General features: G+C 40.6%; 1 protein-coding gene across 1 annotated transcript in view; it reads right to left on the bottom strand.

Moving 5' to 3' along the window:
- LOC139209457 (copine-9-like) overlaps positions 1–27,637 on the bottom strand; it is a 66,386-nt gene that overhangs the window by 3,909 nt on the left and 34,840 nt on the right. The window contains exons 7-19 of the mRNA XM_070839178.1: positions 22,403–22,466; positions 21,136–21,239; positions 19,913–20,017; positions 18,797–18,838; positions 18,440–18,515; positions 15,967–16,020; positions 15,654–15,715; positions 15,140–15,186; positions 12,003–12,184; positions 11,172–11,299; positions 5,570–5,672; positions 4,312–4,369; positions 2,056–2,129 (exon numbers count right to left, since the gene is read on the bottom strand). Coding sequence (XP_070695279.1) covers positions 2,056–2,129; positions 4,312–4,369; positions 5,570–5,672; positions 11,172–11,299; positions 12,003–12,184; positions 15,140–15,186; positions 15,654–15,715; positions 15,967–16,020; positions 18,440–18,515; positions 18,797–18,838; positions 19,913–20,017; positions 21,136–21,239; positions 22,403–22,466 — 1,099 coding nt within the window. The remainder of the gene's footprint in view (positions 1–2,055; positions 2,130–4,311; positions 4,370–5,569; positions 5,673–11,171; positions 11,300–12,002; positions 12,185–15,139; positions 15,187–15,653; positions 15,716–15,966; positions 16,021–18,439; positions 18,516–18,796; positions 18,839–19,912; positions 20,018–21,135; positions 21,240–22,402; positions 22,467–27,637) is intronic.

Raw genomic sequence — 27,637 nt, 5'->3', positions numbered from 1 at the left:
GTAAATGTTGAGTTCACTTCGAAGTGAGGATGGAGTCATCAAAGACCCACAACAGAAGGTTTCTAACACACAGTATATCATCAGGCAGAGAACTACAGTTATTAGTTAGGATTAACATTTGATTTGGTAGATATCTTTTTGAAAAGTATTAACTAACTCTTTTTCCAATAATAAAATGTGTTGTTGGTCACAATTGTGACGGGACAGCACAGGCACTCAAAAAGGTTTTGGACCCCTAACAACATTATTAGACGAGTTACCCTCCAATGTCTGATAAACTAACACAGCTGGTCATTTAATAAAATGTTGAAAATGACATGTTAAATGCTTGTTTTCTCTTAAAAGTGAAGAAGAAGTGACGTGATGCTGCTGAATCTCTTGGGGGGGGGGGGGGGGGGGGGTGTCAGCAGTGTGTCCTAAGAATTATAGTAATCTAGAGTAATCTTCTACATTTCCAGATTTCCAAGATGGATTTCTGGATGTCAATAATAATGTTCAACTTAAGTACGACGACCTGAATGAAGCACGGAGTCCAACATGCTGTAAGTAACAATCTCGAAGATCTCAGTTTCATTCTCTTTAGCGACACCTCTGGCTATCGGGGGTAACTGCAGGCGGGCTATTGGACCTCGCTTCGCACAGATCCAATCAGTTGTTGCCTGTTTGCAGTCAGTCATTTAGCAGCTACCTTCATCTGAACGTTGAATTTGTTTCATTATCTGTAGTCATCAATATGTTCTCGGTCGTTCATTCAGCTGTGATAGCCATTTATGCTAGCGGAGAGTGTGGTGTACAAACCGCTGCTGGGTGGAAAAGTGTTTGTCACGTGATTTTTCCTGTGAATGTCGCTGCCCAGTTCGTAATACTGCAAATGCAACAGCTTTCATCAGTGGGTCATAGTGACTTAACACAGACATTTATTTAAATGAAATAAATAAATCTAGTAGATTATCACTTTAAAAATCTCTCTCATCTGGAGACTGACGTTAGCAGAGAGGAGCACCGAACTCCTGCATTAAACACACCAGCTGACCTCCACAAGGCGGTGGTGTCACAGCAGAAAGAGGATTTTCCACTGCTGGAGACAGTTTTAAACAGCTTGAACGTATTTCTTTACCCCTCCCCCCCTTTACTCCAGAACACACACATCAGTTTCTGTTTTACAAAGATATTTAGCCAGTGATTTAAGGCAGGAAATTGTACTTTCATTTCATTATTCTCACCCAGGCAGAAGACTGTAATGTGTTAATGCAGTTCTGTTTTTTCTATTAAAAAAAAGCTGCGTACTTCCAGCCACTTTTCTCCCTGCTAGACAGTGAGATTAAACACGTTATGCCAATTCTGTTTTATATTTTAGCGGAATAAGGACATGAGTGAGCGGTGTAGCACACAGCAAAGATTTCCACCCCTAACTGTTAATTCTCCTAAAAACAGAGAACATTAGTTTCTGTTAACAATGACCACGATCTCTTTCTAACTCTCGCAGAGGTTTCAAACTTTAACTTTAGAGGTTACAACAACAACTATACAGTCATACCGGTCGTTTTGAACCCACACACTTCTCAATGTAAAAAAACTAGCTTCAAAAGACATCATGTGGTATCGTGTATGCACTGTAACCCTATTATAAGTTTACATTTGTTGTGATTTTACAATACACAACTGACGTTTCAACAGTTTGGGGGGTTTTATGCTGTCATGTTGCCGCACTGTTTCATTCACTTCTCCATTAAAGTAAAACAAAAGGCTGCCCAACTTATCTAGAGGGACATATGGGAGAAACATGTGGGATTACATGGGTTGAAATGGGCCCTTTGACCTTCCTGATTTTATATTTGATTTTTGAGTTGTGTGGACTAAAGTAAATCCAGAATCAGGCAGGAGGACACTGAGCCGGTCCACAGATATAGGTACTGCATATTGTATGAGGCAGTTTCCTGTGTGTGTTATGAATGTAAGCCATCCTCCTCTGGGGATAACTCCCCCATGCTGCTGCTGTTGACAGAGACAAGCTCAAGTCTAACCTGCAAAGTTAAACAGAATCATGATGAGTACCTGTACAATGTCTCTCTCGGCAAGACGTCCTCTGGAGGACACTCTCACCTCATCTCCATCCAGCTCCTCCATAGCTAAAAGGATGGAAAATGGCAGAGAGAGCATGACTCATTACTGGAACTACAGAGAGACAAAAATAAAGAACATACTGGATGTTATTTTGTATTTTCATAACATAATTGCTAGACTGGAACACAGCTGGGGAGTAAGAACAGGTATTCACCAGAGACTGGTCAGAACATTTCATGGACCAAAAATGTAATTTAAAAAAAAGCGAAAATGACACACAATTACACTGCAGGTCAGAAAATCTAAATAATTCTGGCCACTTATGGGGAAAGCTCAATAGCTTTTAAGTGTAACTACAGGAATGCTTTCAGAGAGCAGTTATGGCCAAATTGCCCTGTGATGGAGAGTCTGAGAGGTCTTTTAAAACAGCACCTGCACAACTGTGCGTATCCTGCATCTGCAGCTGCTCTGGCAAAGACACAAAGCCTGGATGTGTGGCGCTGCCATGGAAAGGTAACTGAGCACAACATGAGTTCAAATCAGTAAACAGACACAAAATATTAAAGGACAAACACCAGAAGTGACAGCAAAATACTGAAAGTGACATGCTACAGTAGAAGCTTGGAAACACTCAGAAACATGTTCAGAAACGGGGCGCACAGACTCAAGACAGAGCAAATAACCAACAGAGGCAATTAGGGCTATAATAAGGTGTAGACACACACACACACACTGAGGTGCAATTAAGCCAGTTCGACCTTGTGACCCCCAAACATGCCTGAGTGCTCCCGCTACCAATCGACCATTCGATTGCTTAAACAAGTAGAAAATGATGAGCCATTCAACGCAATGATGAGGCGTTAAGTCGTCACACCCTGCTGAGCAGTAACAGACTGCACACACACACACACACACTCACACACAAACAGTCCCCACTGAAAAGTCATTGATCTGTGTGCTGTAAGACGCCGGCACACTTGACTCCACTGACTTTCTGCAGCGGCTCTCCCGGCACGCTGGTGTATATAAAGAACCAATTATGATATCGCTGCCATAGTGGTTTCCTGTATACTCACAAGAGTCCCATCAAATCAGGTAAAAGTCAGGGCCAAAGTCGGATTCTGCCTCTCATATAAAACGGCACATGTTTGTTTCTTAGGAATGTCAAGGTTGTTGAATTCAATTAAAACTGTTTACAGTGCAAATGTATTCAGCGCACGTTGCTTCCTGTGGTCGGCTATCAAATTCTGCTCAGCTGCTGTTTATCCCTCATTGAAAGGTACACTGCAGACAATTTGCCCAGCAGTGGTGCTATGGTGCAACCGAACCACTGTTAGCCCCATATCTGAAATTCTTGATATGCTCTTTTCATTGTGTTATTGTTTTGGTTCTTTTTTATTCTTTTCATTTAGACAGCTCTTGCGTTGTTTTAAGGTGCCACTTTTAGGATTTATCTTTTAAATGATCATCTTAGAAGATTGTAAAAAGGAAAAAAAAAATCGTGTGCTTGTTCACTCATTAAGCTTCCTAACTTGAATGTGTTTTAATATTTGATGTGTGAAGAAATGTGATTAATCAGTGAGTGAGCAGGTTTCCATCTTTATCCTTGTTCCAGTGCTGGGAGCTCATTGACTGTTGTGTCACCTTAAAGTGGATCACCTGTGTGATTGTGACACTGATTAAATATTCTGTAAATAAAGGGACTAGGTCAGAACCTCATACATGGTCAGTGTGCTCAACTGTGGCCACATTGTTAGACAGATAGTTAGTATTTGTGTCCATAACGTGGCCCCTGCATTGCTGCTGTTACGTCTGCATGTGTTCCCTGTGCTCTTTGTCCCTTCTCCTCCCTCCCTCGCTCTGTCTAGAGCTCCGCCCAGGTCTTCTACACCTGATTAGTGCTGAATGAGGTGCACCTGGCCCAGGAAAGGAAGTGGATAAATGCCCCAGGCTCTGATTGCAGAGAGGAAGCCTCTTGTTTGCAGACTTGTGGTCTTGCTGCCTCTTAGCCTGGGAGTTTATTTAGTGTCACTGTCATTTTACTGTTTGGGTGTTATTCATTCCAAGGTCTTGGTTGTTTTGTATAATTATCTTAATAAATCCCATGGCTTGGGTCTTTTTAATAGTAATATTATGGCTCAATGGTGGAGTGTTGTTTGCCCATAGGGCTGACCAAGGGTGGTCCCGCCAAGAATTCTAGACCTATTACTAAAATGAATAAGAAAGGGGGGAAATAAAAAAGCTCACCATCAAACTCAGCTGGTCCAACACCCACGATAATTATGGACAGGGGTAGAGCTGCTGCCTGTACAGGAGACAAACGACAATCAGTTGACTTGATTCATTAGATCCTAAGGTTGCATTAAATGCTCCGGGAGAACAAAATGATTCAAAAGCGTTTCATTATTTCTTCATAATTCTTTAATATCCACTATCCTACACTAAAAGCTAAGATTCAATGGGACTTCAAAGCTGGAGTGTGGGACATGAACATGTCGGTTACATTCGAGCCTTTGCTAAACAAGTTCCCACACTGCTGATTAAGCCTCCAGGTGAATTTCTCTGTATTTCCCAGTAAACCAGGTTTAAATCTGGTATTCATGTGGCAATCAGTGGCAGTGGCTCTAATTTCTGCATTGCACTAATTTCATTAAATCAACTGTTATTAACATTTTTAGGTCCCACCTCCAACGTCATGTGTTCACTTAGAGCTGCAGTATAATTTCAGAGTGATGCAGACACGCCAGTATAAAATATGTGTTCATGCTCACTATGGCTAGGCTATGGCAGATTTATGGCAGAGCCTATGTAGCATCCAAAAAAAGTTTCTGAGGCTAGAGATAAAAAAAAAAAGAAACTCTAAAAAAGCATCTACGTCATAACGATGACGATGGTTAGAAAAAAATCCGCACTGCTGGTTTAATAAAATGACTCAGCAAAAAACAATGGTATTATATTGAGGATTTTAGGAAATGTCTAGACTTCACCGTGGTTTATTTCACACTACACGTGTAATTAGGAGGGAGGAAATTACAAAGAACTTGCTGTGAATATTCTGCACTACCTGCCATGAGAGAAATCACTCGGCGCCGACCTAATTGGATCAGACACGTCTCAAACATTAACTTGACAAATTACTGAAACTGGTATTGACTTCTCCGTGAAAGCAACATCAGTCACAATGAGAGCAAAATATTTTTCCTCTCTTCAACCTGAATCTTGAAGAGGGAATTTGAGATGTATTGTGGCACACTTTGGCTGCTTTATTTCTGGGGTGTTACTTATCACAGAATGCTGATTGCTGGGACACATCATGGAAGGTTTTATTCTAGTGAAATATAATAGAGCTTTTGACCTCCCACACAACAGAAATGATGATGCTGGGATGAATTTCAGTAGCAGGAGTAACTGAGGGAAAACCACCGCTATCCATCCGTCTCTCTCTGTGTTTGTTTACACGTGTGTGTGTGTGTGTGTGTGTGTGTGTGTGTGTTTGTTTACTCACATTGACCACAGCCTCTTTGGTCTGGACCATGTCAGATATCACTCCATCTGTGATCATCAACAGGACAAAGTACTGAGAGCCATCTGTAATCTCTGCTGCACAGCTGGGGAACGTGCACACACACACACACACACACACACACACACACACACACCTAGGTTAGAGTTAACATTCAGGTGCGCACCTGAGTAACACACTACTAAGGAAAAGCACAAAGCACACCAGCCTGCTGGTCTCATACATTCTCAGGACTCTCAGGACATACAGGCTCAGGACTTCTATATGTGTGTACAGAAGGCAAACCAGGGGTGGATTCTCGTATGATCACGCAAATTCAGCGGCTCCTCAAGGTGAGACTTGGGCAGGCTTGGAGGAGGAGAGTGAAATTGTAAATATAAGGCAGGAGGAGGAGGCGTCCAGCCCACCACAGACGAAGGAGAGGAACTTGATACTAAGCGAGGTGCTACCTCTTGTTATGTGGACATGGTCTGGATTTAGAAAATCCAACATCAAACAGAAAACGATACTCTGCAAACTGAGTGGAAATGCTATTAAACTCTTCTACCACTTAAAAATGAAGCGCGCAAGGAAATACTAAAAAAAAAACCTAAACATGCTTGGCGTGTCAAAAGAAGCAGCTCAGATTCAGAAGAGAGCAACAGTATTTTTAATAGAGGCACTCCATACGACAAAAGAACGAGGAGATGGAGGGAAATAATGCATGCCATTATGACACATAAGAAATACGGTCCTGATTGACGCTGTTAAGTAGATGGAGCTTTGAAAATTGGTCACAACCCTCGATATGAAATGCCAAGCTGCAAGCACTTTTGGCTGAATTGCCATGCCATTTCATAATTGGATTTACATAACTGTATTGTGACAGTGTGTGTGTGTGTGTGTGTATCTATATGTGTGTGTGTATGTATGTATATATATATATATATATATATATATACATACATACACACACACACACACACACAGGGAGAACATGTGCCATTAAGAGTTTTAACTCAAGACCTATTGACCTTTTGCAAGATGTGTCTGATGACCAATTCACAGGAGAGAGAACGTGTGATATCTAACCCCAGTCTCCCCGATACTGTTACAGTGATATACAGTGGGTACGGAAAGTATTCAGACCACTTCACATTTTGTTATGTTACAGCCTTATTCCAAAATGGATTAAATTCTTTTTTTCCTCATCAATCTACACACAATACCCCATAATGACAAAGTGAAAAAAGTTAAATTTTTGCAAATGTATTAAAAATAAAAAACTGAAATATCATATGTACATAAGTATTCACACCCTTTGTTCAGTACTTTGTTGAGGCACCTTTGGCAGCGATTACAGCCTCAAGTCTTCTTGGGTATGATGCTACGAGCTTGGCACACCTGCATTTGGGGTATTTTTCCCATTCTTCTCTGCAGATCCTCTCAAGCTCTGTCAGGTTAGATGGGGAGCGTCGCTGCACAGCTATTTTCAGGTCTTTCCATGTTCAATGGGGTTCAAGTCTGGGCTCTGGCTGGGCCACTCAAGGACATTCACAGACTTGTCCCGAAGCCACTCCTACGTTATCTTGGCTGTGTGCTTCGGGTCGTTGTCCTGTTGGAAGGTGAACCGTCGCCCCAGTCTGAGATCCTGAGCGCTCTGGAGCAGGTTTTCATCCAGGATGTCTCTGTACTTTGCTGCATTCATCTTTCCCTCTATCCTGACTAGTCTCCCAGTTCCTGTCGCTGAAAAACATCCCCACAGCATGATGCTGCCACCACCATGCTTCACCGTAGGGATGGTATTTGCCAGGTGATGAGCGGTGCCTGGTTTCCTCCAGATGTGACGCTTGGCATTCAGGCCAAATAGTTCTAACTTGGTTTCATCAGACCAGAGAATCTTGTTTCTCATGGTCTGAGAGTCGTTTAGGTGCCTTTTGGCAAACTCCAAGCGGGCTGTCATGTGCCTTTTACTAAGGAGAGGCTTCCGTCTGGCCACTCTACCATAAAGGCCTGATTGGTGGAGTGCTGCAGAGATGGTTGTCCTTCTGGAAGGTTCTCCCATTTCCTCAGAGTAACGCTGGAGCTCTGTGACCATCGGGTTCTTGGTCACCTCCCTGACCAAGGCCCTTCTCCCCCGATTGCTCAGTTTGGACGGGCGGCCAGCTCTAGGAAGAGTCCTGGTGGTTCTGAACTTCTTCCATTTACGAATGATGGAGGTCACTGTGCTCTTCGGGACCTTCAATGCTGCAGAAATTTTTCTGTACCCTTCCCCAGATCTGTGCCTCGATACAATCCTGTCTCGGAGGTCTACAGACAATTCCTTTGACTTCATGGCTTGGTTTCTGCTCTGACATGCGCTGTCAGCTGTGGGACCTTATATAGACAGGCGTGTGCCTTTCCAAATCAAGTCCAATCAATTGAATTTACCACAGGTGGACTCCAATCAAGTTGTAGAAACATCTCAAGGACGATCAGTGGAAACAGGATGCACCTGAGCTCAGTTTTGAGTGTCATAGCAAAGGGTGTGAATACTTATGTACATGTGATATTTCAGTTTTTTATTTTTAATACATTTGCAAAAAATTCTAAAAAATGTTTTTCATTTTGTCATTATGGGGTATTGTGTGTAGATTGATGAGGAAAAAAAATAATTTAATCCATTTTGGAATAAGGCTGTAACTGGGGTCTGGATACTTTCCGTACCCACTGTAAGTCAGCAGCAGCTCAAGACAGCCTTTGATATGTTGTGATTATATCAAGGGACAATGTTTGGGACCCGTCTCGTAGAGGAAAAGAAGGCTTGGATCCAGACTGGGTTTGGACTAATCTTCCCAGTTTGGTGCTTATGTGACATTTATTCAGCTGAAAGCATAAATGTGAATAAACAATAAACACACATGAGTTGGCTGGTCTTCAGCAGATTTACTAGTTCAACTGCCAACTGAAAAACACAGTGCACGCTAGCCCACAGCTTATACACAATCCTGTGAAGAAAATAGGCATCTGTGATGTATTATAATGATATCATGGCTACCAATCACATTGCTTGATTTGAGCTACCTGCTTTAGAAAATTACATATAATGTGATGCAAGATTTCAGCCATATCGCTCTCCTCCGGCTGCATCTGTGGACAGCATCACAAGCCACTAATCGGCCAACAGTGTCTGTACTGAGCGAAGGAACGACGAGTGAAGGCTGAGCAAAGTGTATTGCTTACACACACAGTCGTGCTAAGCTAACTGGCATGGTGACGCTCCTCTTCAGCTACTGCACAATAGAAGCAAATAGAGAATGACTCCTCTCTGTTTGAGCTACTGTCTGACTGCATTTTATTTTTGACCACATAAAAGCAATTATATATCTGTAACATTTAACTTTAGGATCTGTGGGTTTAAATGCAACAAGAACTCAATCAAACTGAATTTGATCCTCTTCCACACACCATGGCAACCCCCTTTGTTCTAGGACGCTGTTTCCATGCCAGACCACTGAGTTGTTTACTAAAAACTCAACAACCTTGAGCAACAGAGAGACCCTTCAAAAATAGCAGGCTCTGAAAAACACAAGGCATGAAGAAAAACATGTGACCCAGCTTCTTGTTTTTCCACCGCTCTTCTAACGCGGGTCCGGTGAGAAAAACAAACACATATATCCACATTGCCAAATATCAGCCATGGCTTAGTGTGATGCCAGATGAGTTTGGATGAGTTTTCTTCAACGTGTGTGTGTGTGTGTGTGTGTCCCCTTCAGCTGCTGTTTGTGTATTTATTGCAAGGAGACAGAATCTAATACCAGTGACTTAGCTGTTCCACCTGGCTGAACACGACTTTGATCTGTGAGTCTATGTTTCTGTGTGTGTGTATACTGTGTGTGTATGCACGGTATGATTTTAGCCTGGTGTTAGGTTGTGTGTGTGTTAGCACCTCTGTCCTCTTCTGTGTTTTCTTTCTCAGAGGGTGATCTCTATGCCTCTTGCTGCTTGACACTGTGGTGTCAAACACAGTGTGGGATAAAAACCTGTGAACTGATAATTATAAAATGTCCCACAACCATTTTTTTCCACAACAAAGAATTATTAAATTACCTACTAACCTTTTTTAATCATCTCTTTTTGACCACAGTGATCTGAATTCACCATCTGAGGTCAGTAAGCACTGTAGCGCACACAGTGCAAAGACAGCAGCAGACAGAGCAGGAGTGTTAGTGTTGATAATTGTTATTCCAGGCTCCTAGAGATCACAAAAACCTGTGCCACAAGGCTCTATATTGGCACCTGTTCTGTTTTCCACTTTTCTAAACAATAAAGGAAGGAACATCCAGCCAGTGTAGATTCATTTGTATGCAGATAATACAGTTATTAAGCTCATTCTAACAGTTCATGGCCATTCTGTACAACAACATACATACATTCATCTTTAAACATGTGTTAGATATCTTAGAACATGACAAATTAATGACAAATCAACTTTCCATACTGATAATGTGCGTCCTCATTAGTTATTTAATACATTTGTAAGAAATGCTTTCCCTTTGCAGCCAGAAAAAAATCATGTTTAATCCATATTTCTACCTGTGTAAGCTTTTGACTACAAATGTAATGTAATGTAATATATGTTTAACTCGATGGAACAGATTTAAAAGGAAGATTTAAATCTACCTTTTCGTCTTTAGAACTATATTTATTATTCATAGGAAGCTCCATGTCTACTTTTGTAAAATGTTGTCCCTTTTTTCCCCAAACTGCTATCAGCTGATGCTGAAGATGGATCATCCTTAGTGTCCCGAGAGTTCTGGATTTAGCAAAACTGCATTTTGTTACAATGCACTTAGGGCCTGGAATAATTTACAAGGCAAACTTCATCTGGAAATGCTGCCTTCATCAGTTTCATTATAAGGCCATGTTCAAAACACACTTTAAAGAAGAAAGAATTGAACTGTTTCTCTAATATTATATGTTATTTCAACATACGTGCATATTGAAGAAACTCAACTATAAGTCGATATATCATTTTATCAAGTATTATGCTGCCAGGATCCTAAAATATAAGAAAAATGTCACAAGTGCCTACAAAATGTACAAATATTTTGGGGTAATCGCTCAAAATATTATCATAGAACAGCTGAACAACAAAAGTAATGTTGTTTCACAATTTAGAAACAAATATAGCAGAAAAACATGCAATCTATTTACAGGTAAAGTGATTTAATCCCAACTTTTGCTTTGAAAGACAACATGTCCTATTTCAAAGGAAGTTTATGGTCGACAAATTGTGAAGAAAATACTGTGTGAAAGCCCCACATGTGCCCACACTAAAATCTCAATTTCTGATGCCACAATTTGGGGCATAAAAAAAAAAACTGATTACTAGCTGACTGCATGCTGTAACTGCCTAAATCCTGCACATGTTGACTTGCCCCCCGCTGTTAACGTTTCATAAATAAAACAAAATCTGTAATCAGGTGAAAAAGCTTCGCATGAATCATGTCGCCAATGAGCTGTGATCGAGGCCAATAACATGAAAATGATGTAGAAATACTACCCGGGGTTTGATTGGAAGAAAATAAAAACTAACATGCACACACACACTTTTAAAACTTACTTTGCCACTTTATTGATAACAGGCGCAAAGTTGGTGGGTCCATACAGCTGCACCGTCCTCAGGCTCTGGAAATAAGCCTCCAGAACCCCCTCGATGCCCACGCAGTTTGGATTCTCATTGTCACCACTCTGCAACAGACAGCATGCACCGCATTAATGAAGCAAACATAATAATTAACAGGACAGTGCAATAAGCAAGGAACATCAGACCATGCTGAGCACATACTGTAACTGTTGGCATATTGTTGTTCTTCCTCCAATTAAAGATAATTAAACTTATCTTAATAGGAGGAATATCTAATACATTTGTCTGGGTACATTTCTGTGAGCGTGCACTTCCACAATAGGGCAGTACTGGTCACTTTGTCCATGCAAGTCCATGCAAGTACAGTTTGTAAATTAGCAAGTTCATGGAAGCTTAGAATTGAAAAATCTGAACTTTAAGACTAAATTAATCTCTTTTTTTTTTATTACATTTCAGTAATTCTTTAAATCAAGCTTGAAGCATTGTAAAAGGTGCTTTTATTTGACCCAAATAGAACAATTTTGGTAACACAAGGAGAGAGCTGGCTTCACTTCGGCTTAGTATCAAGCGGTTTCTGACTGGCTGCCCTGATCCCTCAGGAGGATGCAAGGAGGAAGTGGAGGGGATGCTGGGAGATTCCTGCTGGCAGGCAGATGAGCCAGCTTCTCAACTTGTGCGACCAGCTGTTGTCGCAGCAACAACTCCAGGGTCCAAACCACACCCTGCTCCGAGTGAACTGTGTGTGCGCGTCTTGAATGAATGTGTGATTCATGCGTTTGTATGTGTGTGTGTGTGTGTGTGTCGTACCAGTGGAAAGGCGTGGGAGATTTTTCCATCGGGTGGGAGCTTGGCTCCGAAACCATAGGCTGGAAAGAGCTTGTCACTGTCATAGTCCTGGATAATCTCACCCACTGCTTTCAGGGCCATGGCATACGCATTCATCTGGTAGGGACTCATATAGTGGAGGGAGGTGGGCTGGGAGGGGTTACCTTGGGGGAGGACAAACACACAACATAGTGCTGTGAATGATAATAACCCTTCTCGTGTGTGGTTTTCACCTGTACAAAGCGCAGTACGTCACAAGTGGAACACAGGAGATGATTCATGCTTTACCCTTTCAAATAGGTTTCCCAAAAGTAGCATTTGCATTTTTAATTGCAATACAGATGTTATGATGTGATGTGTGATGAGCTTCAATTAGAATTGTGGCTTTAACAGTCAAATTTGGTGCCTGCAGGAAAGGAAATAAAAGGTTATCAATTGAAATTGAAGAGCCCATAATAACCCTGAAAACACGGTTATTATGGGGGAGTTATGCAATCCTGTGAATGTCTTCCACAAGTGCTTCAATATCTTAAGCATGCACGTAAACAAAGCCAAATCTGACTACATGCTAGCTCTGACTCCTCTTGGGATAAGCAGGTCTGGACTCTCTCTCCTCCATTATGAAACGAGTTTGCTGCTTTAAAGGAAATGAAAGGAGGGGGATGATTTGATTAGCCACAATAGATGCCTGCTCCTCACACACCTACTGATTATGTATTCCCCCTAATCCCATCTAGCTTCCAACTGTGCTGCAGGTGTACCCTGAGCCTCTGGCCATTACACCAAACACATCCACCACACCCTGTGCACTTTGCACACTCAACTGCACTTTCCACCATGTGAAAATAAATGTAAACAATCTACTCTAATCACGGTCGCTGTGTTCCCACCATCACGAGTGTGACTGTAACTGCCATGAAAAAGGACACGTTATATTACAGAGGGGGAAAAGGAACAAGATCTTTTAAAAGTACCGTATTTACCAGACTATAGAGCGCATCGGAATATAAGCCGCACCCACTAAATTTTAAAAGAAAAAAATATTTTTACATATATTAGCCGCACCAGACTATGAGCTGCAGATATATACGTTGTGAAATGAGATATTTACACAGAAAGATTTTGTAAATGTTTATTTACCTTAATTGTTTCCAAACGGTGCCTGTAACACGGCAGTAAAACGGCTGATCGAACAAAACAGAAAAGTCATTAATGTTTTTATTCATCCTCCTCCTGTGCACTAAAACCGTCACTGAAACGTTAGCGAAGAAAAATCTATAGATTAGCCGCATCGTTGTATAAGCCGCAGGGTTCAAAGCGTGGGAAAAAAGTAGTGGCTTATAGTCCGGTAAATACGGTACATGCTTTCCTGCCTGTAATAATTGAAAATATAAAACTCAAGTTGTGTCTTTTTAATAATTCCAGACAGAGAAACTACAGTTTTAAAACTACAGCAAGTGATATAATTAGAGATCCTTTACACTCCAACACTGAAAACAATGTTCAATATAATAACTGACCTGTGTGACAATGTACACAGACTGCCAGCTCATAATTTCCCGATTGGCTGAAATACTTGGTCAGTCAAGTATTTTGTTAAAAACAAATGATTTACACATTCACCAACACCTCATGTGCAATACTGTTTTCATTAAATAGACTTTTTTTCAAGCTTTTTTCAGTGCGTTGTATCAGTAACATATCTTGTGGATAGAAATCTCAGTCACATTATCAGTATATAACCTTAACTGACAACCAATTACTACTTAACCATTTTAGAAGTGATTTTGCTTTAACTTTCAGATCACTGCAGCATATATAGTGGCCACTTCATTAGGTACACCTGTCGTACTGTTGGTGCACTTATCTCATCGCAGCAACTTAATGTATTTAGGCATTTAGGCATGAAGTCATGGTCAAGACGATCTCCTGAAGTTCAAAGGAAGGAGGAAGGAAAAGTTATTTAAATGACTTTGAATGTAATGTGGTTGTTTCTTCTAGTTTAAGTATTTCAGAAACTGCAGATTTACTGGGATTTTCACCTGCAATCATCTCTAGGGTTAATGGGCAATGGTCCAAAAAAGAAAATATCCATGGAGTGACAGTTCCTTAGGTGAAAATGCCTTGTGAATTACAAAAGGGAATTAGAGCTGAATGGCTGACAAATAACCATTCGGTACAACCGAGGTATGCAAAAGAACATGTTGCTACCAAATGAAGTGTCCAGTGAGTGTATAATGTACTATCATCTGTGTAACTGCTAGTTTGCTAGGTCTCTGGAAAAACCAAAAACACAAGAGGGCCCAATCAGTTACCATGTGGTGTACCATGGTGAAAAAAAAGACTACTACACTATGAAAGTAGACAAATGGATACTGACCACACAAGGACAGTGGGCTTGCTAGATTGAGACATACAATTAAAGTGATCAACACCTAATAAAGGTTTTTAGGTACGTTTTTCTAACGTGGCGATTGTTGTTACATGCATTATTTGTTTATGTAAAACACCAAACAATTCAATCAGATTAAGCCCAGATTCAGTTCCTCACCACTTTACATCTGCACTGTTTGGGCAACCACACATGAACACTACAAATTAAATCATACATTTTGGTAAAAGAAAAAGGACATTTATTCTCCTTCTTGCCAAGAGCTAAGTATGAGTACATTGATACCAGCCTCATATCTGTTCAATGAATATGAAGCTACAGCACGCAAGCAATTAGTTTAGCTTAGCATTAAGACTGGAAGCAGGGGAAAAGAGCTATTCTTGTACTCCCAAAAGCTCAAAATACACAAACATTTCTAAAGCAGAGACACTCGCTTTGAATGATGAATGAGCATTACGCGAAAATGTCCCACAATGTCGAGCGATTTCTTTAGACTATAGAAAAGAACTGATCCATAACTCAAAGTTCATTAGGCCATTCTGCAAGCTGTGAGGTTCTTGTTTCATGTTTGCGCTACGTTTGAAATGGTTGAGAGATCACATCTGATGTAACAGATGTGATGCAATGGCACGGGCGCAGTGAAGCATTGCATACATGCACGCCATAATAAATTAAAATACATCCAAGACAAAGGCTTGTATCTACAATAGACCAATTAGTGACTTACCATTGGATGCTGTGAAATCTATAGCCACTGTGAAGTTCAGTTGTGTTCTGTTGCAAAGACAATCAAAGAGAAGCATCACACACTTCATCATACTGTATCTCCAACACACATACACACCAACACAATGAACTGCAATATTATGAATTTCACTGGTTCACTGGCTAATTAACATGGCGGGATATATATTCTCTCCACCATCTTGGAGGACTAATTAGGTAAAATAAATAGAACCAGCAATTAAAACTGAATGAACTGAATAAATTACATATTTACAAATGAGATTTAGGAAAGCAAACGTTCCCACTAAACTTTCCCCTTCAGAGCTCATATAAATTCTGTATGATGCTCACAAAATACCTTTTTTGGAAAATTCAATCTAGTATCTTCAATCCAACTCCACACACACATACACAGAAGACAGACATGCGCGCACACACACACACACACACACACACACAACCAAAATGGCTATTGACACTCACTGTGAGAGCGGGCTAATTATTATTCCACTCACCCTCCTCGGATGAAATCCACAAAGGTATACTCGGACTCCACTTTGAAGGACAGCAGAGTTACCTGCCGAACACACACACACACACACACATATATACAGAAACACCAACACACAAAGTGAAACACATGCAGAGTGATAAACAGAAGAGGAGGGTGGAAAAGGGACCAGGGCCAGGTAGACAGGAAGGAAATAGACAAGCAGGTGGTCAGCACACAAAGGAGCCAGAGAGAGAAAAGCAGATGCAAGAGGTAATGATACTTTCCTAAACGTATACCATAACATAAAACACTAAAACAGATAACTGTGTACTCACAGTTCCAGAATTGATGTATTTCTTCTTTTTGCCTTTCTTCTTTGGGTTTAGAACCTGGCAGTGATGGGGGGGGGGGGTAAGTTAATGATTTAGAGGGTACTTGTAAAACCACTTCATACCCTGGGATGATGCCTATTAATGAACATGAATAATTCAGTAGATTCCCCATAATAGCAACAGCCCACAAATCGAAACCGATATTATGTTTGATTGTGTTTATATAGAGGGTAGAGTGGAGACTCTGAGAGGTGAAGGGATTCAACTGTTCATTCATCTATCCATCCATCATCACAACAAATCTGACTGGTAAATGATTTTTAGAGATCTATGATTTCTTAATTCATTATGCTGCAGAAGTAATATGAATCAGTGTGCTTGGAGAGAAGAATACGTTTATTATTTAAACTGTAATTAGAGGAAATTTGCTGGGTTTCTTTTTTTTTTTGGTTTTTCTGCTGTGATAACAATAAAGAGTTTGTATAACCACTTCAATACATTGTTTGCAGTCACGTGATTCTGATGATGTGCAGCACCCCGAGGAAGGGCAGGAAGTGAATGGCAGAGTTTACGAGATGAAGGATAGCCTGTTCCCAAAGTCTCCAAAAGTAGTTCAGGAGGCAGAGCCTTCAGCTATCAGGCTCCTCTCCTGTGGAACCTCCTTCCAGTTTGGGTTCGGGGGGGCAGACACCCTCTCTACATTTAAGAGTAGACTAAAAACCTTCCTTTTTGAAAAGGCATATAGTTAAGGGCTGGATCAGGCCTTAGACCAGCCCCTAGTTATGCTGCTATAGGCTCAGACTGCCGGGGGACTCCTATGGTGCACTGAGCTCCTCTATTCTCTATCCTCCTCTTCCTCTCCATCATTATGTCTCATGTCAGCCAAATGTCTGCCTCTAACTTGCTATCTTCCCCGGAGCGTTTCTGTGCTTTCTCATCTCTCAGGTTCCTGTGGATCCTGGTCCTGGTCCTGCTGATGTGGTTCTCTGCTTCATGAATCACTGCTGCGGATCGTCGGCCACTCGTCATGTTTTTCAATAATATCATACTTCTAAACTTTTAATCACACTCCTATTGTTAGTGCTATAGTCATTGTTAGTATGTTGGTTGCTGTTTGTGTTCTCTCTCTCTCTCTCTCTCTCTCTCTCTCTCTCTGTCCAACCTCCACCCAACGCGAACCCCTACAGAAGCCGCCCACATTGAGCCTGGGTCTGTTCGAGGTTTCTTCCTGTTAAAGGGGAGTTCTTCCTCCACTGTTGCTCAATATAATATAACATCTGATGCTGCTCATGTGGGAATTCTTGAATCCTTAATTTTAATTTCATGAATCGTTGGGTCTCTCTCTAATTAAAGAGTTTGGTCTAGACCTGCTCTTCATGTAAAGCGTCTTGAGATAACGCTGTTGTGAATTGGCGCTATATAAATAAAGATTGATTGATTGATTGATTGACTGTACTGTGCCAGTTTAAGTGATATTGATGAGAGAAGAGTACAAGTAAAACAGAAAATTATAACATACAAAGATAAGATAAGACATTCCTTTTATTTGTCCCACTACAGTGAAATTTACAACTGAATTGAATGAAGTGGCCACTGCACAAACGAGCATTATTGATTCCGCTCCTCCAAAGCCTTTTTTGGTGACATTTCTTTAGTCAATTACTGTCTTTTTTCCCCACTTATGAGCAACAACTCTTGTTAACTCTTAACTCTTGGTTTGATCAATTTGTAACTGTAAATGACACAAACCACAGGCATCTTGGGAGTTTGCAACAGTGCTTCTAATGTAGAAAATGCAAGTTATTTCACCAGCCACACAGGAAGTGACCCAGATGCCGTTGCTTAGCTTCACCTTGACCCCCCTCCTCTCTGATTTCAGGGCAAACATAAGTGTGTGGGAGGTGCCAATTGCATGAATGAAAAGTAAAGCCCAGTGTGAATCAGTGCTAGTGTTGGCAGGCAAGGACAAGTGGGTGAAAGTGGAAGCTTGTTGCCTCGCTAACATGTTTTCTGTAGGGGCCGCAGGTGATGGGTTGTCGGGTGTATACTGACTGATTTGTCCAGAAATAGTTTTGTATCCCCTTTTGAAAAAAATGGAAACATATGCACAATAGTTGTACACTCTAATTTATATTCCTTTCACAAAAAGTGGAGATTTAAATTAATGTTTGAGTTTGAAGAATGACGGATGGAGTTTCCATTCATGTGTTTATTTATCCATCTGTGTTTGTTTGTTTGTGAAACCATCCTCTCCTCTCAAGGTTGCATAAGTTTGGTGGAAGAGAGAAGAATGACATCTTCAAATGTTCAACCTTTTTTCACTTTGACAGCCCCCACTTTTATCACCTATTTTATCACCTATATTTCATTAATACACTGTAGAAAAAGTTGTACCTCAAAATCACCTTGAGTGGAGTTACAAGGTCTTGATAAGACAAAAGTGGTGAGAAACAAACACCCCCACGTCACGTCTCACCTCATAGACGTTGAACTGGTTCTGCCCCCGAGACAGCTCTCTGTAGCTGGTGGTGAACTCGCCAATGAAGTCATGGCTGTAGACAAACAACATCCGCACAGACAGACAGGCATGAACACAAAACTTATAATCTGAGATAAATGGTCGTGCCTTTGTCTCTATCTACCTCTCTTTCTCAATCTTTGTTTCTGTCAATCTCCCGGTTTCTACCTGACCCCTCTCCAGGCTGCATAATAAGTTCTCTTCAAATTTTCACCCACAGAATGTGCACAAGGTGTTTCATTTTTGTCTGACATTAGAGAGACATCAATGTGAATCACAGGGCTATAGTGAGTGGTTATCCAAAGATGATTTTACCTTCCATCTCGATCCCAGTCGTAGACATCTACTTTCACAGTCCTGAAATGGACAAAAAAAATATCTTGTTTTTAAAGATCTGCTCCTTGCCAGATCATCTGCTGCCAATTAGATGACAACCTGAAGTTAGATTTAATGAAAAAGTCTCTTTCAACCCATCACATTGGGAACAGAGCAATTACACATTCACTGATTCAATAGAGTCACACTGAAGAGGATTATTGACGCAGCAGGTACAGATCGTTAAGTGAACTCTGAAATACAAGGCCTGTCTATGCTCAGACTTTCCAGCCACTGAGTATCATCAATTCAACATGTAGGAGAGAAAAAATTAATAAAAGCATGCTGTGGTGCTTTATTGTTCAGACCCACAAGGTTCTCCACAAGTTATTTTTTGAAGGATGTGAATGAAATGCTTTAGAAGGCATTGTACAAAGAATACAGACACAAGCAGAGGTGCTGTTCAGCACATGTTGGAGGAAGTTGTAAGTTGCTAATTTATGTAATGTTTGCTAAAGAGTAGGCTACAGTAGCTTTTGAAAGAAAGAGGGGAAAAATATATGCGGTATTTGTATTTTTATAATCAATATTCAGATACAGTTTTAGAGGGATGGAAAGCCACAAAAACCTATAAAACAGTAAAAGAGAAAAGGATAACTAAAGGGACAGTAGCTCCGTATGCATACTGTATGTATATATGTATATATATTCTGTATGCAGTGTGTATCTGGCGGCAAGTGGCTATGACAGGCGCTCAGCACAGTCCAACCTGAGTCTGAAAGCGTGACAGGGTGCTGCATGACTTCTGGGTCGGTCTCAATAACACCAGTGCTGGTCCCTGTGACACCATGACCGACTGCTGGCATTATTCTGACCGCCCCAGCAACAGGTGATGTTGTCCACCTACGGCTCTGCCTGCACCTCAAGTGTTCCCCTTTTTCATTTACACATAGAAAACGACATGTTCTGTCCCAGGACACATTCATTTTTGTAGCTCATGTAAATGGCAAAGAAAATCAGTTGGCCAATTGACATCTACTCTGTTTTCATACATGTCTATATTCTATTCACTCTCCGTTTGAAGACATTATAGAGTCGTGCAAAATGTTTTCTGACCTGTCATAGTCGCCATTGCAGAGAGCTCTAACGGGGATGGTGAATGGCTGCCACACCGGGTTCAGTGTGTTCTTGATCACCTCTGTCTTATGGCAGATGGTGAACCTGCCAGCAAAATAACAAACATGAGGCCACTAAAGGGTGAGCACATTCCAAAACACTTATCTGCAGCTTCCTCTGCAACCCTACAAAATATGTTGTGTTTTTTATATTTGCTTAAGTGCATCTGGGGGACATGAGAGAACTGCAGATTGGCTACAAACATCCCTCTGAGGTGAGGCAGTATAATGATGTACTAATGTACTAACGGCTGAGATATGCCTCAAGGGCTGGTGTCGTATGTTTCAGAATCAGCTGTTAATGACTAGCAACCCCGACAACTAAACATGCTCATGTGAGTGAAATCTGACGATAAAATGATGCACAAACAACAAAGTTTTCAAATATAAATGAGATTAGGTTAGACTGCTTTGAAGATGAGGTAACATGTTCTTATCTAAGCACTGGGATTATTTTTTCATCAGGCTGTTCTTTTAGAAAATGACTTCAATGGCCTAAAAGTCAAGTGTGTAATCTATTCATACATATATAACATTTTCATGTTTATGCTTTTTCATAGTCCCAGAGTGTAATGTTCTCTATCACTGTACTTCTGTATTCATATCTGTATTCATTTTTATACCACAGATTGATATATATATTGATATATTGATACACATGTATGCTCCATTATAACATTAGCTGCCAAAAAATAAACAAAAATATTTATTACATAACAATTTAACTTATTTCATTCATTGAGATTAAATATAAAGATCTTGGTCAAGACTCTAGCAGCAGCTTTCTGCAATTTCTTTCAGTGTTTGATAGAGTAGTTGATGATTTTGTATTTGAGCTCCACTTTTAAAAGATGAAAGTCTAAACTAAGTGATTATTAAAAAGCTAAGTGACTGTAAATGAATAGTGGAAACAGAACAGGGTGTAACAATACAAAATTATATGTTGGGATCATATTTTTCTTCTCTTCAAACCAGAGGTTGTGTACAATAGGTGGAGGCCTGAATGAAGAGAAAGGTGGCACACCTGTGGAATATAATGCATTATCTGCTCAAACCTCAATTGTTTATCACTATCTGTTTACATCCCTATCAGCAGTCCAGCAGGTGGTAAAAGGTTAAAGACAAGGGTGAACGTTTGAATCCACCCTGAATTCTCAGACTCACGTTCCATCCTCATTACTCCGATAGAAAACCAAGAAGGGGTCCGACTTGCCGAAAAAGTCTTTCTTGTCCAGCTTGTTGGCGCACAACTGCATGGTGGCGATATCCTGAGAGGGAAGACAAGCAACTTTTAGTTGAACACCAAATTAATCATCATGCGCAATTTTGATTTCGAAATCGGCGACTTGTTATCTCCCCCGGAAACTCGAAGGCGCAGGTTTTTGTGGGACAATGGCGCATCTTGGAGCTGAACCTCTCTCTGAAGGCAAAGTAATTGGCAGTGTAAAAGCTCATGCATAATAGTGCTGCAAACACCAGCAGTGGCAACGGCTTAACCGATGCAAGCAAAGATTACGGTGATTGCAATCTAGCGTTTCATTTAAATTACAGACTTTATAAGTGGGAGAAACTGATTTTATTATGGGCTGCCTGTAATAAAGTCAGAGAGGCTAAGGGAATGGCTTTATACATATGAATGAACGGTTGCAGCAGTTAATGAGAATCTATGTTAGTCCTCCTCCTGTGTTGAGATGCTAGGGACAAGACAGGATGGATGGATGGATAGATAGATAAATTACCCTTAATGAGGCCTTTTAGTCATTGCCTCCAGTAGGAAGGCATCATGGGAAACCTAAGCTTGTTATTGACAGATAGGGGTTGCCAACCTAGACACACATATACACACATAAACCCAACACACTTATCAAAATTTCTGAGGAACATTTGGTACTTGTCAGGAGCAAAACCTCCCCGAGTAACGATGGTAAACACAACCAAGATAAGCCTGTTCACATAATGGTCTCTGGAGCTGTCTCACACACACACTTACACACACACACACACTTACACAGGAAAAATGCTGTTAGTATCTGACTGAGTGGTTGAGATTAATATATTATCGTGGCAGGGGAATGGTAAATCCGGGGAGAAAAATCACTTAGTTCATAGCTGGAAACCATCTTGACAGTTAATTATAAGCACATTTCGAGAAATATGAAGAGGTCTGGTCACAACATCGAGTGTTCATTAGTGCTAAACGCTGAAAAAATGTAGGGTGGGGATCCCTATGAAGTCATTTACAGGTTAAACATGACGTTTTTTTGGAAACACTGGCCCATCACTGTATATTTTCTGTGGCTGTGTGTGGGTGTGTTTGTGAGAACACTGCTAGCCATCACAACAACAGTATCGGGGCAAATAAGAAATGCAGACAATGTGAAAATATTGCATCAACTTGTGTGCGTTTCGGAGTTTGTGCGTATGCACTGACCCTGCAGTTACTGAGCTCTTCTGCAGCAAAGATAATGACTCCACACTTCTTCCCTGGAATCCCACTGAGAGCGAAAGAAGAGAAAGTGAGACACAAGATTGAGAAGGAGGATAATTAGCATGACATAAATAATACAACTGCCAAGCAGAGTCATTCATGACCATACGCTGTCACTGTGATAGGAGACAGCCCAGCATGCAGATTGTTTGGCAGTCCTGCACTTACTTTTAATGTCTTTTCTGAAAATGCCTTTCGGACACAGTGATATCTATATGATTCAGCCATTCATTTCCTATCTTTTGTTACATTTGACTCAAACACCCCCCCCCCCCAAAATCACACCAGTTCAACTCAGGCACCTAAATCCTGTGGATTTTAAACACATTTCAGACACAACACACCTAAAACACATCGCATATTTGCTACCATTTTAATAAAAAACTCTACCACAGCTGCCCGTAGGCAAAAGTTATTTCATAAAGTGACTCACTTTTTATCAGGTTAATTTCTCTGAATACAAATTCTGGCAGCTGCCTGTTACATTGTGGCCACTGAGGATCTCAACTGGAGTGCTTGGAAATTAAGTACCTTTCTCAAGGGCACCTCAGATGTGGTAATAACAAAGGTGCAAAATATTTCACCTTCCTGTCCACCACTGGAGCATATCAAACCAAAAGCTGATGCAGAAAGTGCACTGAATGTAGTTTGAAATAGGATACATATGCAATAATGTTTTTATCATTTCAAAGCAACATTTTGCTAAATATCTACGAAGTGGCAATTAAAGTTAAGAGGAGTCCTAAAGTCAGTAATGTCAGTTTCACAGTCATTTGTGTCCAAGGTTTGCTTACATTAGCTAAAGTTGGGCACTGGTCATACCAGCTCCTTCCTGTGCCCGGACTGCTTGGTGCAGAACAGCCACCTACTCTCAATCAGTGGAACAGATCTTTTTAACAGGAGACATTTGGACATGTCACAGCAGAACAAGCACAGATGTGCATAATGAAATTAAAGCTGGCTGATTTTTCAGGGCAGTGTCAGGGGACTGTTAATACGCAATTCGTGCAAAGTTTGTTTAAAAGAGTTCTGAAAACGTGAATTAATGCATGTTTCCATCCACCGCTGTTACCGTGAATATTAGGAGTTTTGCACATACAGAAACTGTTAGTGGTGCTTCCCCTTTTTGGTGGCTGATGATGGAAAAAAATAATCAGTTATCACTTTTTGTGTTCAGCACTGAACCGTATCTGACGTCTGTGTGTCCTTAAGAAATCATGTTTGCCGCATGTTGTTGCTGTGAACATCAGGTAGTTTTAATGCAGACACGCTGTCTCATGATCATCTCACCAGCTCTCATGCCAACCTACGACGTTTCTCATACGAGGTCCTGTGTTTGCTGGAGCGGCTATGAAAGATGTTTAATGTGCGTCTTCAGTGAGACAGAAGATTTCCCTCTGACTTCGGGTGCCTTCTGAATGTAGTTCGTCTCCTGTTATTTCACAATAATATTTTTAATCTCCAACCTATCTGTGTTCTTACTTCTCCTGTTGAGTCCTTTGTACATGAAATTAAAGGAGCATCGGTCAAACCTCAAACAAATGAACACAATGAGAAACATGTGATAGAAATGTGGCATTTCTGGTTGTTTGATGTATTAATTTGAGGAAGGTTACAGAGTCCTCATCACTACACACAGATCTGATGTCATCTGATGCAATTTAAAGTCAAACGCTTCATGGACATCAGGATTTATTCAAGATTGCACTTTGACAGGCAATTTATTTCTATTCATGCATCAGCTTTACCACCTCAGTAACATCTAAAAAGTCCGTTTTTCAATGTGCAAATGGGAATAAAAACAGACTTTTGTTAATGTTATTATTAATACATGTGCTTCTCCTACGTAGAGGCCGTGAAAAAGTCTATTGCATAAAGCTTGTCATGGTTATTTTTTCCTTTTCTTTTGTTTCTTTTCCATTTACACTCACATTAAATTGGAAGACTTTGGTGAAAGAACAATTCACTGAACCGTCACAAAAGAGAAAGAAATTGAACAAAAAAAAAAAAAGAGTGGATGTCTATAGAGTAGATTGAGAGAACAGGAAAGGGGGGAACAGATTGGGAGTGTGAGAAGAAAAATGAGGAGTAACTTTGTGACAGCCGGGGCACAAAAGGGCCAAGCTTGGCTGCCACTTCATTATACTTTCCTGAAGCACAAGATGAAGTTAAAAGAGAGGAAGGAGGAGAATGGGGAGGGAGGGGATACGGGGAAAGATGAGAGAAGGAAAAGGAAGGAAAGACAGTCGTAGACAGAAGTGATGTTTGCATGAAGCCAACAGTCAAACACATTTTGATTAAACTTTCGGTACGTGACAACAATATGTATACATTCTCTGTTTCCTGTGTACAGATGGGTTTTCATAACTCTTGACTCACACTTTACAACCAAGACCCTCCAGAGACGGATTTGTAGAATAATACCTGAATAATACATGAAGCCTCTCGACAATGTCAGATAATGATAAAAATTACAATAATGTATATATTTTAAAATTGTGAATGTAACATATGCTATGGATTTATAACTGTAAATATGACTACATATTGTACACTATGTGTGTATACTGCAATATTAGAATTACAACCCAGACAGTGCAGCACATAATCAAATAAAGTAATGTCAATATCATATCACCACGTTTTCAACACATTCCCAATTTCTTGTACTGAGTAAATAACAGTGCAATTTGCAGGCTGTGATCTGAAGCGAAACTTAATTTCCTGATGAAAAGCAGTTTATTTCAACTTTCTACATTCTTCTTTTCCGTAAAGGCACCAGCACACTCATGTGATTTGAACTCTTTTTGCTCTCCATCGGCATTGGTTTCATTCAGTGAGTACAACCAGGAAAATGGAACCATTTGAGCGTTTGAAGTGTATTGAGAGACATCCATTGTTTCCACAGCTGACAGCTCCAGTGACAGAAAAGTCAAACTGCGTGGCAGTCACAATGTGTTTGGACCTTGATACCCAGACTCCCTTTTCAAAGCCTCATATCCATAAAGTGTGGATATTTGCTATGAGACTACGTCTACAGAACACGTTACAGCATGTAAGAAATGTGGTAGACGACGGCCTAATGTTGATTTGTAATTCAGTTCAGCATGATTGGAATGGAAGTCCTCGCAGCTTTTGCAGCTTTCAGATGTGTCCACATCCAACTTTTTGGAAACAGGAGGCGTGAGGCAAAGCCAGAAGCCAGTGGTGCTGTTCGCTGACCCTGAATACTTCAGCTGTGTCCCAGTACAGCGTCACAATAAAGTTGACCGCAGAATAACAGCCCCATCAGAGGACCGCTGACACAGACGTATTTAGCTTTGATGCTACAGAAAGAGACGAAGGAGCGAGAACTGACCGTGTAAGGAAAACTGATTTAAGAACAACGGGGCAAGAGGGAGAGGCAGGGAACCCGATGAGAGCATCTGTTAGTCCCGTCTCATAAATCCACATGACGTAGCTGTAAAGTCGATGGATTCACTCGCTGCCAGTTGAGGCTACAGAGAGTCATTTATGAATTTATCTACACAGTGAGAACCAACTGCACACCCGCCAGCTGGTCTACCGAATACAACTGAACTCTGGAGAATCAGTCTGAGCCCTGGCTGACTACAGAATGATAATGACACACTGTTCCTCTGCTTGATGTTACAGGTATTTAGCCTGGTACGTCTCTCAGCACAAGATGCATTTGAGGCCACCGAGACAAGTTAGAGTTTTATTTGCAACATGTTTTTTTGTCGCCGTAAGCTTGAATTATATGTTGCCGACACCCAGTTTGTGTTTAAATATACTGATATGGAATTTTTCCCCCCACAATACCTGTGCAAAATGCCATCAAAGTGAGGCAGCTGTGAGCTATTTTATAAATGGTAAACAGCTCATGGGGAACACAACAGGCTAAGCTGCCATCTGCTATTAATGGAGTGACATGAAGTACAGTCTCTTGACAGAACACTGGTTAACCTTGAGGTCATAGCTGTCATTTGAAAAGTTCACAGAGTGCCATGCATGAGTGTGCTGGCCTGTTTTTTTTTTTTTCTTCTTTTCTGGGAATCTACCCAATAATTTCTCTGGCTCTCTGGCTCTCTGACTCAGGCCTTATCTGGCCTGGAAGCCTCTGTGTGCAAATTTTTCCTTCTGAGCAAACAATGCAGAATGTGATTATTTTCTCAGTTTGTTTGTGGCTGCAGGTATCGCAGCATTAAGAATCACCCGACCGAGTTAAAAAGAGCATCTTCGTCTATGTAGTAAACCCACTGAAAAAACATTATATTATATTTTACTGTGCATTTCGACACTCCAGTACTAGACACTGACACTGCACTTTAAACACATCATCCTCATTCTGTCCCTGCTGCTTGTATTATTTTTGCTAGTGTTTTTGGTTGCAGTATGACACACATTCTCTGTTTTTAGTCATATTTCATGACACGGGCACATTTTATGATACCAATGATAAACTTTGTATAAAACTTTTCTGATCACTTTTGTGATTTACAGGCAACATTACACATTAAAGCCAAGGAAAATGCAAACATGTACCGGATACAGTGCAGCGAGCCGTCATTATTGCAAAATGAACCCAGACAGGGTGATGCCGGTATCTTGAATCACCCTGTCAGTGTTTGTTTAGCCGCCGTTAATGGCGCCGCTCGCTGTACACTGTCCTGTTTATTACACAGCTTTGCACTGAAGAAATCAACAATTTGACACAAAATACTGACCTAAAAATGATTTTATTGATTTAAAAATGACTTTAGCGCTTCTGCTATCAGAACTGCGTCCACCATCATATTTTATGACATGAACTTTGTATCATGTATCATTTGTATCTTTGTATCAGTCTTTATTTTAGCTCATGTTACGTTCTTTCTGTGTGTTATGAAGAATTTCAACTGAACCAAAGTCATCTATCCCCAAACTTCTACTGCTGCCTGTATTACTAGTTCATCTGCCGGTACCGTTACTAGTAATACTGGTTATTTTTCATTCATTTAGAACGAACTGATTAAGTTATACTAATTACGTTATAGCAAAAGTTCACCTTGGAACTCTTATGTCTCCTTTAAATCAGTTTACTCCACATGTTCCCTGTGTTTATCCCCTAAGCACTAAACTCATTTCTTATACATTTTATTCAGTCAGTGCATTTCCCTCTATCTGTGTAATTACTCC

The sequence above is a fragment of the Pempheris klunzingeri genome, chromosome 11 (assembly GCF_042242105.1).
Source record: "Pempheris klunzingeri isolate RE-2024b chromosome 11, fPemKlu1.hap1, whole genome shotgun sequence".
In the NCBI taxonomy this organism is placed as follows: Eukaryota; Metazoa; Chordata; class Actinopteri; order Acropomatiformes; family Pempheridae; genus Pempheris; species Pempheris klunzingeri.
The sequence above is the reverse complement of the archived record's forward strand: the minus strand, read 5'-3'. Positions and strand labels throughout refer to the sequence as shown.